At 44.6% G+C, this 17,467-nt stretch overlaps 1 protein-coding gene across 1 annotated transcript in view; it reads right to left on the bottom strand.

Annotated features, from left to right (window-relative positions):
* The window catches only part of myo10l3 (myosin X, like 3), a 49,031-nt gene that overhangs the window by 17,279 nt on the left and 14,285 nt on the right, over window positions 1–17,467 (bottom strand). The window contains exons 2-20 of the mRNA XM_018729568.1: window positions 14,890–14,988; window positions 12,063–12,221; window positions 10,190–10,377; window positions 9,471–9,605; window positions 9,255–9,379; window positions 9,049–9,062; window positions 8,797–8,881; window positions 8,519–8,622; window positions 8,057–8,186; window positions 7,542–7,660; window positions 5,969–6,115; window positions 5,733–5,833; window positions 5,546–5,612; window positions 5,249–5,341; window positions 4,985–5,053; window positions 3,106–3,188; window positions 2,769–2,877; window positions 2,021–2,101; window positions 622–746 (exon numbers count right to left, since the gene is read on the bottom strand). Coding sequence (XP_018585084.1) covers window positions 622–746; window positions 2,021–2,101; window positions 2,769–2,877; window positions 3,106–3,188; window positions 4,985–5,053; window positions 5,249–5,341; window positions 5,546–5,612; window positions 5,733–5,833; window positions 5,969–6,115; window positions 7,542–7,660; window positions 8,057–8,186; window positions 8,519–8,622; window positions 8,797–8,881; window positions 9,049–9,062; window positions 9,255–9,379; window positions 9,471–9,605; window positions 10,190–10,377; window positions 12,063–12,221; window positions 14,890–14,988 — 2,033 coding nt within the window. The remainder of the gene's footprint in view (window positions 1–621; window positions 747–2,020; window positions 2,102–2,768; window positions 2,878–3,105; window positions 3,189–4,984; window positions 5,054–5,248; window positions 5,342–5,545; window positions 5,613–5,732; window positions 5,834–5,968; window positions 6,116–7,541; window positions 7,661–8,056; window positions 8,187–8,518; window positions 8,623–8,796; window positions 8,882–9,048; window positions 9,063–9,254; window positions 9,380–9,470; window positions 9,606–10,189; window positions 10,378–12,062; window positions 12,222–14,889; window positions 14,989–17,467) is intronic.

Genomic DNA, 17,467 nt, shown 5'->3' with positions numbered 1-17,467 from the left:
AACGCAGGCAACGCCTTCTAGATGAATTATTGATCTACAAACAGCATAGTAATGAAGTCTTGCATTTTAGCTAGCATCTGAACTGTTTGAACCTTTATGAATCTGGACACACCCAGTGAAACAAAATAAAAAGTTCTAAAATTTCATTAAAAAGAAATTATGCATCTTTCAGATATAAAATAAAAGTATGGATCATATTACATCCTATAGATTTGACACCCTGCGAACGGATTACTAGAAGATAACGCAGGGGGGATGCTGTGGTGGAGCGGGTTTGGCCGGGTCCTGTTCTCTGGCAGGTCTAGGGTTCGAGTCCCACCTGGGGTGCCTTGTGACAGGCTGGCGTCCCGTTCTGGGTGTGTCCCCTCCCCCTCCAGCCTTGCGCCCCGTGTTGCCCGGTGAGGCTCCGGTTCGCCGCGACCCCACTCGGGACAAGCAGTTGTAGCCATTGTGTTTGTGTGTATAAGGTAATGCCACACTTATTTGATCCTTGTTTTGAATCCATTTACAGGTACAGCTCAGTACTCTCTAAAACCTTACCACTGGTCTCTGACTATTTGAACACAGTGTAGGTGTGCTGACTTTGAGAAGTGACTTGGGCAAAAACTTTGCAGTTCTTACCGGCTGAGGAAGTCCTGGAAGGTCCTGCGTACAGGGAACCCAGCACGACGGATCTTCACCGTTTCCAGCATCCCAGAGTACCGCAGCTGATTCAAGACCACTTCTGGATCAAAAATACCTGGATTCTGCAAGTTAAGCAGTAAAAAGTCAAGCACCTTGACCTTTGCATGTGCTACCTTCCAGGGACATGTTACCTTTATCATCCATATTTACATTTTCACTCGGATAAATCAGGTAAAACAGTGTGACGTAAGTGTACCCTGCTTCAGTGTACAGAACTTGTGGGCATGGTGCCTATACTGCCGTTCCGGACTGTTACCCAAACAGTGGAATGTCAACGCTGAAAGCACTGGAACAGAACAGGCAGAAGGCAGACTAAATAACAGTGAACCCCTTCTCCACCTGTTCAATGTGTATTGTTGATATGGAAAACATTTCCAATGGTATGGCTCTTAGTTAAGCTCCAATTTTACATGGGGAAGAGCCTGAATAAGCACTATTGTGCAGACTGTGTTTTGAGGTGTTTGGGCCGCTTGAGGGAATCTAGTGAATTCCAGAAGTCTGATATACGCATTTAAGGGTGCAGAAACAGAATACAGCGAGGGGACAGAGAACGTAAATAAGGAAGGCTGCTGACGCTCCTGAAGCGGATGAGGAACCTCCACACCCCCAGAGATCATCTTATCTTCATGCATGTAATCTATAGCAGAACACTTTGGATTAGCCCTTAGTGCCTAATGCAATGAGATTTATACCCTGCACCAAGTTAGTTTTTGGGGGGATATTGCCTGTAGCTTTGTGTCATCATGATTTGGCTCTCCATATTCCACTGGTGCAGGCCAGAGGTCAACTGGCTAGCGCACCGCAGTGGGAACAGAGAGCTGTGCCCTCTGAACCCAGCGGCCTCAAACAGCAGGAAAGCGAAGGCGTTGACGTTGGACCGCTGCTCATTCAAGCACAAAGGGCTCCTTTCAGAACCCCAGGAGGCTTCGGAACAGTCCGTTCCCGGCATTGTAACACTCAGACGAGCTGCAATGGGACCTTCATCATATTCACGCATAGCCAGGGTTTCGCTCCTCTTGTTTCATACCTTCCAATAAGTTCGCCTTGTTCTCTGAGTGCACATGGCACTAGGGGATTGGTACTAACAAAACATAAAGACTGAGACAGCGATAACTGTCGACTCCGTTAATTTAACAGCATGAAGTGGAGCCCTCTGGGATTCCAGAAGAAATAAAGTGATGTGCTTCACAAGATAGGGTTCAATAGTGCAATGTCAGCCTTTTGAAGTTTTGCACCTGAATTTTGGAATTTCACTCATGCAAACATGAAGCAGAATGCGTGTGATCACGGAGAAGGAACACTGCAGCAGAACAGCATCATCAGTTTTTGAGCCTACCTTTTCCATGTTGGGTTTGATGCAGCGGATGAAGAAGGGGTTGGAGGCACTGAGGCTGGCCATGAGAGAGTGAAGAGAGTCCTGTGTGACAGAAAGCACGGCTCATAAAACACATGCTATGGTAATAACCGAATTCCCTTTCCTCCACCTAATTCCTCCTGTTGATTAAAGCTTCTGCCTTCGAATCTCCAGCTCACTTGAGCACAGCTTTATTGGGCTCTGTGCGTGCGTGCGTGCATGTGTCAGAGATGGTAAGAATTTGTGCAATGTGACAACTGAAGCCCTTCAACCCATTGCTTTTCCTCACTGAGATGCCACCAGCTCCTCTATAAACTACATCTATGTGGAGCTGGAAGTCCTTGTGTGCCTTGTAAACCCCAGGGCAGGAGGCACGCTCATGTGTGCACACACACACGCACACACAACTCAGCACAATGCAGCACAGTATTCCAGACTCCTGAAAACCAAAACACAATGATTCAGTAATCTGTTGTTGGATTTAAAGTTCATCCAGGCAGCTCAGGTCAAACTTTGGTCAAAACCAATCAAGTGAAACACACGGATTTCCATTATGCCCAAGCAGCACATGATCAGTTGAGCACACATTATGGACTTTTTAAAAATAAAAAAAAATAAAAAAAAAACAAAGATATACACATAAAACCTCTATCAGATTTGGCCTACACTGCATTCGGAACAAGTCACACAGATGAACCATTCTCTTCTCATAATCCCTTGCCATTCTTACCCTAAACTGGGAGCTAACGGTGGGCTTGCGTCTGGCAGTACCCATTTTCAGCGTCTCCTCGCCATTTCTGCTTCCCACCCTCTCAAACAGGTCATAGATGAAGTCCAACCTGAGGCAGACAGATAGACACAGGTCCCAAGACACACATGAGCAAAAACAGACTGAAAAAATTCAAGACCAATAACATAACTGTCTGCATTCTCCATGTGCCCAATATTAAAAGAGCATATTGTTCCACTAGATTTCTACTAACAAATATTTGTCTCTAATGTAGAAATGTTTGTTCACATTGCTGCTACAACTGATGCTAGAACTAAAAGGATGCTGAAAGTCTTACCTGCTGTCTTTCAGCATATTCAAAATGTCATCTCTGAATGTGTCTCTGTTCTTTTCCAGGATCCCCCTGACATCGTACAGGACCTACCGTGGAGAGACACCACTCTGTGACTATGACACGAAAGAATCTGTTTAGGTGACCAGACACAGGGAAAAGAACTGGAGAAGGAGAGGTGGTCAGCGCGCGCACGCACGCACGCACGCACGCACGCACGCACAATTACAGAATTCTATCAGATGGACAGATCACTGTGTGCCGAAACAACCAGATGCAAAAAACAGTTTCTTTCCCCACACTTATGTCCGCGAACAGCTGATTCATGTTAGTCTGTGCAATACTTTCTCCCCCTTTACTTATTCCCTCCCTCATTATTTAGTCCTCCCCCCAAAATGAATCCCTGTATGTATATGTTTATATGTGTGTATATATACGTTGTGTTTTTTTTGTTTGTCTACATTAGAAGATGACGACCAACTACCATGATGGATGAGACATTCCATGCTGAGTTGGGGATTCAAGATACCTTATAGCAACAATATCATTATTACTTGTAAACTGCCTTAGAACTTATTTAATCTAGAATACCCAGGACGGGTGGGCAGACACTGGCCCTTGGACCCCCAGAGGTTTTTTTGTCCTTCGATTTTCAGTTGGGGGCTTATGTTCCTTTCCTCCGTGGCCAGTAGGCATACTTATAGCTCTATAAAAGTATTATATTACGATAGTTGGTAGTCAACTGTCTTCTTTGTTTCTTTATCGGATATATTTGTTTTTCTTGCCTTATGCCTGTGTTAAAGCGCTCTGTGTCACTACATGAGAAGAGTGCTCTATAAAAATAAATTGAGTTGAATACATTATGAGCCACTGGGAACTGAAGCCAAATTCCTTGTATGCGTGTACATACTTGGCCAAATAAATTGGATTCTGATACTCACTTTATCAGTGTTGTTTCACGCATATTTTTGGTTGATAATTTTAAGAAGCCATTGCAAAGTAAGCCTCCTTCTCAGGTAATAAATGTTTTGATGTCACTGCCAGTGGAGGAGGTGGGCCGGGGAGTGTGGTGGCTCACGTACTGCCGCGAGAGCCAGGCGTGTGGCTTCTGGCTGCTCGATCACTGTGGAGGCATTGTGCTGTGGTGTCTCCAAAGGGCACCAGTGAAAGCCTGCCTTTCTGCCTCCCCCTGGCACACATAAGGCCTCCTGTTGCCAACATGCCCAGGGATGACCTTTCCTGACCTTTTAAGACTCAGAACTGAACTTTTTTGACCTGTCCTGACCCAGAGCTGACCTTCCCCCCTGTTCTCCTTGGCAGACTCATGGCTGATAGTCATTTAGCAGAGGCTGGCGTGGTGGGTTCTGGATATCGTGGTCCCAAGTCCAAACTAATTAGCAAAAGGGGAGCCAGGTCTTGCCTCACTGCCTAGCTGGCGTGTGATACTGAGATACCGGCCCACAGCCAGTCTGCCCGCTCGCACAAAGGCCGTGGCGTGTGGAAAGTATGCATTTGTTTCTTCACGAGAGGCACCAGAAGACAGGACATGCAATAAGACTGCTGCTTAAATTCTCCACATTCACCAAATCACCGCCCCTTGTTTTTGTGTATGTCAAGGTCACAGTTACTTGTATAACCTTTTTAATATAACACCGGAATAATGAAACACATATAGAATTTTGAGTATAAACTCTCCCATGTCAAATAGACTGACGAGATACTCCAACCATCACGTTTACAGAAAGCCACTGCATTGGCGGTGGGGGCAGAGCTGCATGTTAAGCACATGCAGAAGTTCTGATACACATGACATACGACAACAGTCGTGGTTCACGTACAGTTCACATCCAAGGGGTTACAGGCTCGTACCAATATGGGTCATTACCTCTCCAGCATAGTGTTTGATGCCAAACTGGTGATCAGCCACCCTAGGCTTCACATAATATGGGTTTGCCTGTGGACAGAGGAGCATTTTAAGACACCCCACGTAATAGTTCTTAATTTGTTACAGCTCATATACCTAGTGGGCATGACACAATTCTGACTGAGTATACATGCTTACATACATATGTGTGTGTGTGGGCGACAGTTTGCATAATATAATACAAGGGTGTCCTGCTGTGGGCAGGAGTGTTTTTCATAGACTCACAGCATGACGGCTGTGCAATTTCTCCAGCAGGGTGTAGTCTGTGCCTTTGGGGAAGCGGCTCTCCTCATTGATGAGTGCCAACATGCCCAGTTTCTGAGATGGGGGGGGGGGGGGAGAAAGAGACAATCGCCACAGTTCACATCACTGAAATGTATGCCACTCCCTCCATCCCAGACCAGCCAGAAAAATTGAGAAGAATGAACAAGTCCCCTGTTATTCTGACAAATAGAAATCCTGGGAGAGCCTGCTCCAAGTCGCATTTATGGGTTCGGTGCTTTCTCACTGCTGGAGTGTTACCTTTTCTATTAGATCCAGACACTCCGCATTGTCCATCCAGTCAATGGCTTCCCAGTGTATACCTTCCCTAAAGGGAAGAAAAAAATTGACATTTATGAGCATAAAGCGTGTTAAATAATCGGGTGTCTGATAGACTGTATCTATAAAGCAGAACCAAAAGGTGGAAGCTCCTTCTTGCAAAGCTGACCTGTTATACTCCAGTTGTTCGAGGGAGAAGATATGCTTGTTGAAGTACTCCTGCAGCTTCTCATTGGCATAGTTGATGTTGAACTGCTCAAACCGGTTCACCTAGGGGTAGGATAAATGGACAGAGACTGTCACATGACCATATTATCTCAGTACGAGAGGGTTACCCATTTCTATCTTCCACGCCCAAAGAGATTTAAGCTCCTCTGTGAGTTTTGGTGATCAGGGACTCCTCACCTCAAAGTTCTCAAATCCAAAGATATCCAGAATTCCGACAGATTTGAAGTTGTCCTTCCCTTTGATCTTCTGGTTGAGCCTCATGATGATCCAGGAGAAACATTGCGAGTACAATGCCATGGCAACTGAATCCCGTGAGTCTACAGCCTTTGAAAAGACAATTGGGGAAATAATTGGGAACGTCAGGCTTTCTGTCAGCAAGGCAATCAAAAACATTATTTCATTGGAATGTGACAAAAGCACACTAGGCTGAAAAACTGTGCAGTAGAAAAACCTTTCATGCAAAAACTGGGAAGAATGTGAAAGTTGTTCATGCAAACACTACTTTGAAACATTTTCTCTGCTCTGGTGGTGTACAATCTTAAAAACATAGAGTCAATCGGTTATTTGTTTGCGATTCATGGGTTCGATTCCCCCTGCTGGAAGCACAGTGGTCTTGCATGTTGGCCCTTTGCACTGCTGGGCCTCTGGCTGTTCATCTCTTGTAAGAGGCTAGCCAAGTCACTAGATGGGAACTTTCGCAAAGATGAAAACGGGGAATGGTATAAAGTCATGGAGACAAAATTAATGCTGAAGAATTTCTAGGCAAGTGTGTTAGTCTCAGCACTGTGATAGATAGGTGAAAATGCTGGTAGCCAGCAATGTTTCCTCTAATTTCAAAGAGGATGTGCAAACAGCAAAAATTTTTAGCTGTAATTGAAATACATGCACTATGATGAAGAAATTAACATGAATTGCCATGATATTAGACTGTAAAACAAAAGACAGAGAAAGACATGGACAGTTACAATACATACTGGCCTGGCAGGAGCAGGTACCCACCAGAAAGCTTATAATGACTGCTTGTTGAGGAAAATTTTTGAGGACTGGAAGCCAGATGCACATTTAATGTTTTGCCATGTCCGCTCATTTATTGAACCGTGCGCACATGCACCAGAGCTTGGCTTTAAAGAAGCGCTGGTAGCAGGGATGGTCAGATATAGTACTGCAGTATGTGAATCCCTTGTGTCCCATTTTACCATGAAATCATTATTTACTCAGAAGCAGTTTTTCTTATTTGCCATAATAGGATTCCACATGTTGCTTTACAGGAAATCTTGTGTAGCAGAACAGCAGCAGTAGTCCTGCAGGTTCAAAAATAAGTGAACCCCAAGTTGCATTGGTTAAACCAAGTAAGTACATAGAATTCAGTGTGTAAATCAAAAACTTATAAAACGAATAAATGAATATTTTTAGATTTAGATGTTATTAGTTTAGTTTAAGGGGGCGCAGTGGCACAGTGGGTTGGACCGGGTCCTGCTCTCCGGTGGGTCTGGGGTTCGAGTCCTGCTTGAGGTGCTTTGCGACGGACTGGCGTCCCGCCCTGGGTGTGTCCCCTCCCCCTCCGGCCTTACGCCCTGTGTTGCCGGGTAGGCTCTGGTTCCCCGCGACCCCATATGGGACAAGCGATTCAGAAACTGTGTATTAGTTTATTTTAATATTTTATACAAGAATAATGACCATCTCTGTAGGGTTCACATACTCTCAAACAGCACTGTATATTGAGAGGTGGGTCAGGAACAGCAAGAATCACCTGCTCCACAGTAAGGGGTGAACAGATTTCCTCTCCACGCAGGATCATAGAGCGCTGGGTCAGAACCTCCGACAGCTGGAAGGAATCAAGGCCCAGCAAATCACTCACAATGCTGACCACTGCAAATACAAAGGAAGGAAGAGTCAGCGCATAGACCATAGCAGAAAGACACATGCCACACCAAACACAATGGTCAGAACAGTCATGAGACTGGTCTAGGCAGAGGCTGGAACTACACGAAGAGTCAGACTATGAGGAAAAGCTGGTATGAGCTCAATACTTGATCTCAGAGATGACCCTGCTAGAAAGCTGTAGTGCCAATATATGAAGCTCAGACCAACGGACTCAGTATTTTCATCCTTTTCGAAATATTGTCCAAACACGTTTAGTAACCTGCAGACCGAGGAACTGTAACTCCAGATTTAAAGGATGCGTAGCTTCGCACATTCCTCTCATGGGATTCCCCGTTACCCATTGCAAAATGATACTTTCCTCAAGAATGGCTGGTATCTCACCTCCTTTGGTTGTGATCTGAGCCCCACCCGCAGTCATGAACTCAATGTTGCCCAGTTGCAGAACTCCAGACAGCAGCTTGAAGACATCTCGTATCTCCTCTTCAGTGAACTCCATCACCTTTAGGGCTTCCTGTGGTGAGGAGGCCAGACACCACACACATTTCCAGCTCAGCACACCATAAAGCCACAACTGCACACTTTAAAGAAAAGAAAAAAAAAAAAAAAAAAAGGTTCTGCTTAGATGCTTTTCTGTATCACACTTGAAGTCTCAGTTTTAAAAAAAATTAACCAAATTATGGATAAAATAAAGACATGTAGAGCAGTCAGCCATGCAAAAAATTTTTGTACTGAGACCCACAGAACCATCTGTTATCATAAACATATGAGCTTAAAAGTAAATATGTGTAAACATTTTTCAACACCCTATAAACACACTGAAGACTAATCTGCAGTGCTTCTCACCATAACGCTGTGAAATAGCCGTTTGTCATCCAGGCTCTTGTCCTTCACACACCCAGATTGGCGCAGGTAGTGGTAGTTCTGCGGCTCTTCAAGGAAGTACAGCTCTGATAAAGACACGCAAGCGTCATGTGAACCATACAAATTGCATGCCTCAATGGTAGATCACATCAGTCTAAAATGAGTTGGGACAGGGAAGAGGTTTTGGGAGAGTTCTCCACAGCGACCACTCCAAGTCTCCATGCATTCACTCAGCAGAGGGAGCTGTGTATCACATTTACCTCTGTGGTCCTCATCAGCTCCAGCTAGCAGTGCATAAAAGATGTGATAGTTCCTCTCTCCAGGATTCTGACGCACCACACGGTTCTGAAATCGAGATCGAATGCTTCTCAGAAAAATGCAACGTTCGCACTTCTGCAATAAGCTGTGCTGCCACTCCAGTCTCACACTTTTCACCACCTGGCTGCATGCAGCCAAGAAGGACTGGGGTGCAAAGGTGGACAAATCAACAGCAGGGGAGAGTACAGGGTTACCTTTTCAAGTAAATCTGTAGGTGAGAGGTTAAGGAGTGACATTACAAAATGCTGATACAGATTTCAGATGTTTAGAACTACCTGAAGACAAGTTGGCTGAAAAAAAACCAGAAGTCCTGGAAGCATGTGCTTGTGTAGCCACATGTATGTACACATGTTTGTGAGTAAGCAGGCCTGTGTGTGATGGAGCAGTAGGAGAAGGATACAGTCAACAATGCAGCCCCCTTGGATGTTGCCACTCTGGGAGAAGTGCAGCTGGATGAACTTCCCAAAGCGGCTTGAGTTGTTGTTGTAGACGGTCTTCGCGTTCCCAAACGCCTCCATGATTGGACTGTGACAAAGCCAAAAAGCATCGACTTTGAACATCGTTGATCTTTGAGGTCATTCAGCAGTTAGACCCTCTTCGTATGTGGTGTACGCACCTGCTCTGCACAATTGCCTGCTCCACTCTGGTGGTCTTCTCCGAAGGTGGAGTCCCAGCAGATTTCTGACTCATGACCGACAGGAACTTCAACAGTAGTTTGGTGCTCTCTGTCTTTCCAGCACCACTTTCACCACTGGCAATACGGAAACTTAATTTCACAAAACATTTACCGTGTTCACGCAGCAAACATGCAACACAGACTTAGGGCTGAAATCTTTTCAAGATTTTTTTGCTTATCTATAATATTCGTAAGGGTGGTGGGGTGACACAGAAGGTAGTGCTGGTGTCTCACAGCTCTTGGGTTGTCTGTCTGGATGCCCGTTCAAATCTGGCTCAGTTTCTGTGGAGTTTGCGTGTTCTCATCGTTTTCGCATGGGTTCTCTCTGGGTGTTCTGGTATCAACCCACAGTCTAAAAACATGCATTTCAGGTGAACTGGCAAATCTAAATTGTCTGTTGAGTGACTGAGTGTGTGGTTGCCTTGTGATGGACTGTTGCCCTGTCCAGGGTGTACCCTGACTCACATTCTATGTTCCTGGGATAGCCTCTGGATTCCAGCAACCCTACATTGGACAAGCACTTACTGATAACTGATGGATACACTCCTCATACAGAAATACTGATTCCTACATATAATGCTCTTCAGACAGGCAAGCAAGTCTTGCCAGTGATGACCTCGCCCTGCAGGATGTCCCTCTCCTAGGGTCGCCAAGCTCACCTGATGAGCACGCACTGGCTGTCGTGCCTCTTCCACAAGCAGCGGTAGCACTCGTTGGCCACGGCGAAGATGTGAGGCGGCAGCTCTCCCAGGTGGTGTTGGCTATACAGCTCGACGGCAGCTGGGTCGTACAGCCCAGGGATCTGCTTATACGGGTTCATCGCTGCCAAAATGGAGCCAATGTTGGTCTGCAGTGGGGAGGGAGAAGGCGAAGAAATGGGTAAAAGTGGCACGTGTGTTTTTACTGAGTGAACATGCACTGGTAATGAACAGAAATCTGCATCTGACAAGCTTATCTCAAAATCCCTCTGATACAAATCTGAAAATAAGCAGGTTTCCTGGCAGATAAAATACCTTCCAAATGCTTCAACATTATCATTTACTTAGCACATACCTCATTACTAAGCATCTGCATTGTTAGTGGCTTTGAATGAAAGCAGGGTACAAGCACATTTAAGACAGTACTTAATTCAGGTTAAAACACCTAATCAAAACTCAATTTGCAACAGTCGAATACATGAATACGAAGAACAATCCTTCGTAATCGGAATAATCCAAATCAAAGCCATAATCCAAGAGTGGTAGAAAAACAATGCAAACTGCAGGTCATGTTTTTTGTAAAATAAAAAAGAAAAAAAAAAAAAAGAAAAATCTACAACAAACCCATAATTGCAAGCCAGCCAGGTCATGTGGATTTAAGGTGATCAGAAGGAAACAAAGGGCAGCTGTGAATTGCCAGGATGCCGCACAATTAACAAAATTCAACTGTGGTCCTTTATTGGCCAAACTGATCACAGTTAGATCAGAATTAAAACCTTTAGTGCAGAGATCCTAATATAAGATCTGGCTGCCTGGAGAGCTCTGAAGAAGGCAGTTTTCTCCTTTCAGCACAAGAGGCAGCAGAGCAACATGTTCATATTTCATCTACTTCAATACAGTGTAAATATTCATAACAAACTGTGGTTTCAAAGTAGCAGAACATGATTTATACATAATCTATACAGCAGCCTATAGTTAATATGATTGCAGCTGTTAAAACAAGTAGGCAAAAAAATAATGTCTGTAAATGCATACATACATGCGTTTAATTTCACACACCGTAAGCACCTTAAACGTGACAAGTTCATTAAAAATGTTTTCAGACAGATTCATGCTAAACAGTGTTACATGTGAATGAATAGAGTCAGGTTTCAAACAACAGTCCACCAGTTATAATAATGACCTACAATGTGGGCAAGACGACGAGAACAAAATAATATAGATATGACCTAGATATATGACCCTGACTGCTTCAAGTTACAGTGATTTTGCAGACATATTAGAATGAGTAACTGGACTGTGGAATGTTTTTGTTCTGAGTAAACACACTCCATTCTGTGCGTCTATTCTTCAGATTAAGTACATAAAAAGCAACCCAAATCCATTCTTCTCTATTGTTTACGATTAGTCTGAGAGTCTGTTTAAAGAGAGCAGACCAAAGATATGCCGAGTACAATTTCCTGCAACCTGTACTCCATTTCCTTCAGCTAAGGAATCACCACCACGTACTGAGACGCCTAAACACAAATGATACCATACAAGGCTATAGGTTTGCAAACAGTGCTGATGTTTTTCCTCAGCGCAGGAAGTCTCAGTCATTCCCTCCCAAACTGGCCTTTTCTTCTATGGACTTGGCTCTAGCCAGGAAACACCTGCCATCTTGACTCCAAACCAATGGATGCAAAACTTTTTAAGTGGATGCATCTTCAGAGTTCCAGTAGGAAAAACAATGTGGTACAAGAAATAGGGAGCACAGTTGGCAGTGCTGGCTGCTGCTCAGAATGGAGTCCAGCTGTACCAGGACTGCCTCCTTCCAGAACATTCTGGCACTTACATAGATGCAGTCCTGGCAGTAGCGGAGGTACAGGTTGTGCATTATGGCAGCTTCATGAAGCTCCACCAGGGTGGACATGTCCTCCACTCCACTGATACTGGTCTGGTGCATGGCGTACACCTTCTCCCTGCTTATCTCCCCTGGCTGCAAGCAAATCACCTGGGAAAATAAAGGACTTTCTTAGAGTGGAAATCACAGCATTTGCTCATGTTCAGAAGCTTTGTATGATAAACAGATGACTCCAGTTCTCAGGAAGAAACACAGGGCAGATAAGACAGAATAAAGCACACACAAGCACAGGTAAATAAAACGAATATTTTACCTACGTTGACTTTTTTTTATGATTGTTCCTGCAAAGAAACAGTCAAATTGAGAAGAACTGGGTAGCACATTTCTGGTCCTCGTTATCAAACGAACTGAAAACCAACAAATACAACTGAGTACATCATTAAATGCAACAATATTGTGTGTTGCTGTACAGGGTCTGTGCCAACAAGGTATTATTGTAGCGTGAGAACGAGAAAAGAGCCCATCTGACAACAGAGGGAATGCAAATGCAGTAAATAATTCAAAGTAGGAGAGAGCAGTGAGGAGTGAACGAATACAAAAACTAGGCCTCCACCAACATCTACACCTGTTCATAGCAGTCCAATCCCTCCAACCCCCACCTCTGAGGTACACAGCCCATTGGAGCAATCCCTCAGTACCCTCCTGTTGCCAGGAAACGAGACCCTGCACTTCTGCTGGTGCCATATGGACCCAGAAAGGGGAAAAGCCCCAGAAAAGCAGCTGGGGTAGGGAGGATGAACCCAAAAAAAGGCCTAGTGATGAAATGAGTGATATGTGGGTTTACTCCTAGGTGTGTCGTTGTTAGGGTGGGCTTTGTACAGTTGGGCCTTTCAAAGCTTGTTTACACAATGAAAAGCAGCTCCATCACAGACCACCAAACACACCTGTTAAGTGGACATGTACGGACTGCAAGGGTCTCCTGAGGAGTCACACAACTAGCACAGCATGGGGCTGAGTGGAAGTGTGCTATTGTCCAAAACACACGCAGACTGCCTTGATACTCCACCAGCTGCTACTTGCCTGGGGCCAAAAGTAGGGGAGTCCTGCTCCCACGGTAACAGACACAAGCAAATGAAGGCAAGTGCATAATATTCTCCGGGGGAGTCTTTCTGGTGTCACTCCTTCAATTTTCCCTTGACTCTTAGAGAATCACATGGAGGGGAGGCAAAGGCTGACATGAAGACTTCGGTCATGATGGCCATTTTATGGCTGCATGCCTGCTGCGGTTTTGGATGCTGGTTGCTGGCCATTTGACTACAGCTTCCAAATGGTAGCAGAGTGCAGATGTAGTTTTTTCAAGAATGGACTTTGTTCTACTCTCCAGCTACAGCACCATTTGCAAAAGCCAGTCTGGTGCAGTCAAACAATCCCCGTTTTACTGCAAATTGGCATGTTTGTTTATTACTTTCGTTAGCTTGTGTTATTCATCATAACTGTATAGATTAGATATAGGAAGTTTCAGATATTTCCAGTTCCACTGTTAAAATGATCAAAAAACCCCAACACCAGTAAACTGCACATTAAGGAATTTCAGCTCAGACACCACAGAATTGCTCAGAGCTGGGATTTTACCCATCTGTCTTAGCAAGAAAGATTCAGCACCCATGTCAGCACATGTGTTGGCCACATTTAGCCACATCACACATTGTCAGTATCGTAGAATGTCCCCAAAATAGTGCTTGGCCTTCGACACCAGCAAAGCCTGGGGGTCTTCACTGTAGTGGCCCAAGGTAGATTATACAGATACCGTTCCCCTGTGGTCCTGGGCATGCAGTTTTATTTTACGACCCACAGTTGCGCGTGAAGGTCAGTTAGCTTGGGTCTACAGTCCTTTGGAACATGCAAATATCGAAGAACAAGAACGTGAGCCAGAGGAAACTTAGATGGATGCTTCCAGGACAAAGCAGAAAAACAAAAGCTGCTTATCAACCGTTAAGCAAAATCACACCTTTAACGGGTAACGAACATGGTTCTTGAGAACAAGACGAAGACTTCCAGTCTTGAAGCACAAAAATCTACCTTATGAACACAAGAGCTGCTTGAGGAGGAGCAGTAAGTTACAGGGAGTTGAAAGTAATTTCTATGGACCTAGTGTGAAGATGAAGCCAGTAGCCTTGTTAGGGGGTAGCTAAGCACTTGTCTGTACTGTGCGACTGCAAACATGAATGCTTGCAGGATTTAGGCACTTGAACTGTACCACGTTACTAAGGCACGGTCCTCTGCTAAAACATCTGATTCCCAAACACTGTGGCCTGATATGACTGTCAACATCCCTCCCACCCCTATCCCCCACAACAGATCAGCTCAGAGCAGGATTTCCTCCAGACACAAAAGGTCCACCTGATGCCAGAGAGCCAGTGCACGTGAGACCGTGGCTCAGTGTGCTATGGGCCATTGTTCCTGCCATTCTTCCCATAACTTTGCTCCCAGGCCTAAGGAAAAACATACAGCTTTGGCATATGGGAACTGGGAGAACATTAGAGCTCCTCAACAAACGCTAATTATCTAACATTCCTCATGTGGAGCCGCCGATTTTAAAAAAGAAAAGGCAGTCAACAAATTAAAATGCTCTTTGTGTGGACATGTTGGGAAGGAACAATGAGGCACTAAAGTGTTCAAATCTAACATGAGCCAGTTAGACACTGATGGAGGTACTCTACTTAAGAGGCAAAACAACATGTTTGACTGAGGATCCAGGGAAAAGCACAGTACTCGTATCGCTCCCATATACTGTGGACGGTGTTGTACAAAGTCTTACCTCTCCATAGTCCGTAGTGAGAACCAAGGAGGCGTCCGCACAGGAGCTGACTGTAGACGGGAGCAGCTGATCCCTGTGCCTGACCCAGACTCGGGCCCCCTGCAAAGCAGCGCAGCAGTACAGTCAGTTCCTGTGTGTGTTATACACAGTTACGCACTAGATGAGAGCTGAGCTTATACTCAGACATAGTCTCAGAGTGATGCAGAGCTGTGTTTACACTAAAACGCAGTTACAATATGAGTCATGGCACAGTTACACTGGAATAAAGAACAGTGACTCAACACATCTCACGCTAACAAACAGCTGCTTTTATACTAAAAAACAGCCATTTCTGAATCTAAGAAATATAGAACATCTTGTAACAGAACCATCTCTTACACGCAATGGACTTGCACGTAACGCAATGTCAAAAGAGGTTGACAAAGTATATTTGCTCCACTTCTTGGGCTGTGTGACTCTCAGAAAATGAATGGATTTCATTCAACACAGTTTAAGCTACTGCTGAATGGCCTTGTCGTGTGCGAGTGAACGTATCAAACAGCCACAATCCCATCAGTCTGTTGCCATTAGGAATGTATGTGTCTTATGGTCAGCAGTGGGAAAAATTGCGTGATTCTCAGAGGGAGAAGGTCTGTCTTCTCATTAAGAATCCCAGTGCTGACATCTGCTTATCAGACCATGTGTGCAAAGAAACCTCAGCACAATTAAAAAAACCAAAAAGCATCTGAAAGAAATATCACTGCGGTCCACTGAGTTCGAATCTCGAATAGAGCTTTACTGAAAATTTTGGAATGGAAAAAACTAAGTCTTTGTAAGGCAGGCCCAATATTCAGATTCTAGCTCACAGAAAAATTGAAAAGGGGTGGGGACCTTTCAAATGACTGGAATCACATCAGATTCGTGAAGAAGGAGGTAGAAAATGTGAGGAAAGACCAGGTGCACATAGTTTACACTTTTCTATACAGAAATGATTTGCATCCCAACAAAACGAAAAACACGCAATTACATTTCTGCATCAACACTCAGACACGAGTACATTGAAAACTAGAATGAAAAAAAAAAAAAAAAAAAAAATTGGCAAAGGCAGGGAAAAACAACAGGAAATACTTTAAAATTAATTTAGAATTTTTGTAAACTTGATGCTTGAACACACACACAAACCCCAAAATACCAGCTAGGGATTTTTAAACCCTATTTATTCACTCTTTCATTGTCAGTAAGTGCATATCTAGATAATGGTGATGGTTTATTCATCACTTCTCCAAAAAAAAAAAAAACACACCTAAAAGGGGGTTGAAAAGGTATTAAAACAAATGTTTTTCATAAAGCCCAGCATTTGCAGCATCAACAATAGCATCTTTTTTATTTATTGTAAAAATAACCAATTTCCATTTGACTTTCCTTCTGTTAAATTCCCCAGATGTCCCTGACCTACATCGCACGACTTTGAGGCAACGGTGCTTAATAATGCAAAAGCAATAAGAGGAAGCTAAGGCTGATTTCATAGGAGCCGCCACTCCCTCCCACTACCGGCCCATGTCGGTCCTCGCCATTGTCTTCTGTCGTGCACAGTTCACTTCAAGTGGCCCAGTAGCCCCCCACCCCCATCCTGTGACTCGCTCAGGTGTGTTAATCCCCCCTTCGCCCTCAGTCTGATGAAAGAGGGAGTGTTGGGTGTATTGTTCATCTGGCAGGAATGTTTGAATGTTAAAATACGAGGATCACTAGGCCACCACGGCACAGAGGAATCTGATCTAAGATCAGGGCTTGCCGACATCGATCCTAATGAATTATTAAGTGCTTGCTGCCATTCTTGCCACGCGAAAAAGGCAGTACGCGTCACCAGGCATTTCCCGGCACGGCAAGAAACTGACTTCAGAACGCACTTCGTTTCCCTAAGCGTTTCTATTTTACCATCCTCAGGAGCCAGCATAGCCTTGTTTCCACTGAAAGGGCGGAGTGGTGCTTTTAGAACCTCATTATCAGGACCGGAAAGTCAGATAAATGTGGGAACAATATACCCGGGGACTGAAATAAATAGTTAAGGCTGGAGCTGAGTACATCAGAAGAGCAAGGAGATAAGAGATGAAGTGGTAGATTGGTGCCTTTGTGGAGCCAGGGAGGAACAAGTGTTTCAGAAATGTTAGGTCGTCTGTCTCGACTGGCACAGCCATCAAGACACAAACCATCATGCAAATACAACCAACAGCATAAATACATGGAGGTATGCTGAAACACTACTCTGTTCTCATTAGTCATTATATCAAATGATTATGCAACACACACACACACACACACACACACACAGCCTGAAGCCACTTGTCCCAAGCGGGGTCGAGGCGAGCCGGAGCCTAACGCTGCAACGCAGGGTTCAGGCTGGAGGGGTGGGAGACACACACACACACACACACACACACACACACACACACCCAGGATGGGACGCCAGTCCGTCACAAAGCACCGGAAGCAGGTCTCGAACCCCAGACCCACCAGAGACCCGGCCAAACCCGCTGCACCATCATGCCCCCATGAAGAAATGCATCAACATGAAATTAATAATAAAACCTTCATTGTCAAG

The sequence above is a fragment of the Scleropages formosus genome, chromosome 12 (assembly GCF_900964775.1).
Source record: "Scleropages formosus chromosome 12, fSclFor1.1, whole genome shotgun sequence".
In the NCBI taxonomy this organism is placed as follows: Eukaryota; Metazoa; Chordata; class Actinopteri; order Osteoglossiformes; family Osteoglossidae; genus Scleropages; species Scleropages formosus.
This window is presented reverse-complemented; position numbering and strand designations above follow the sequence as displayed.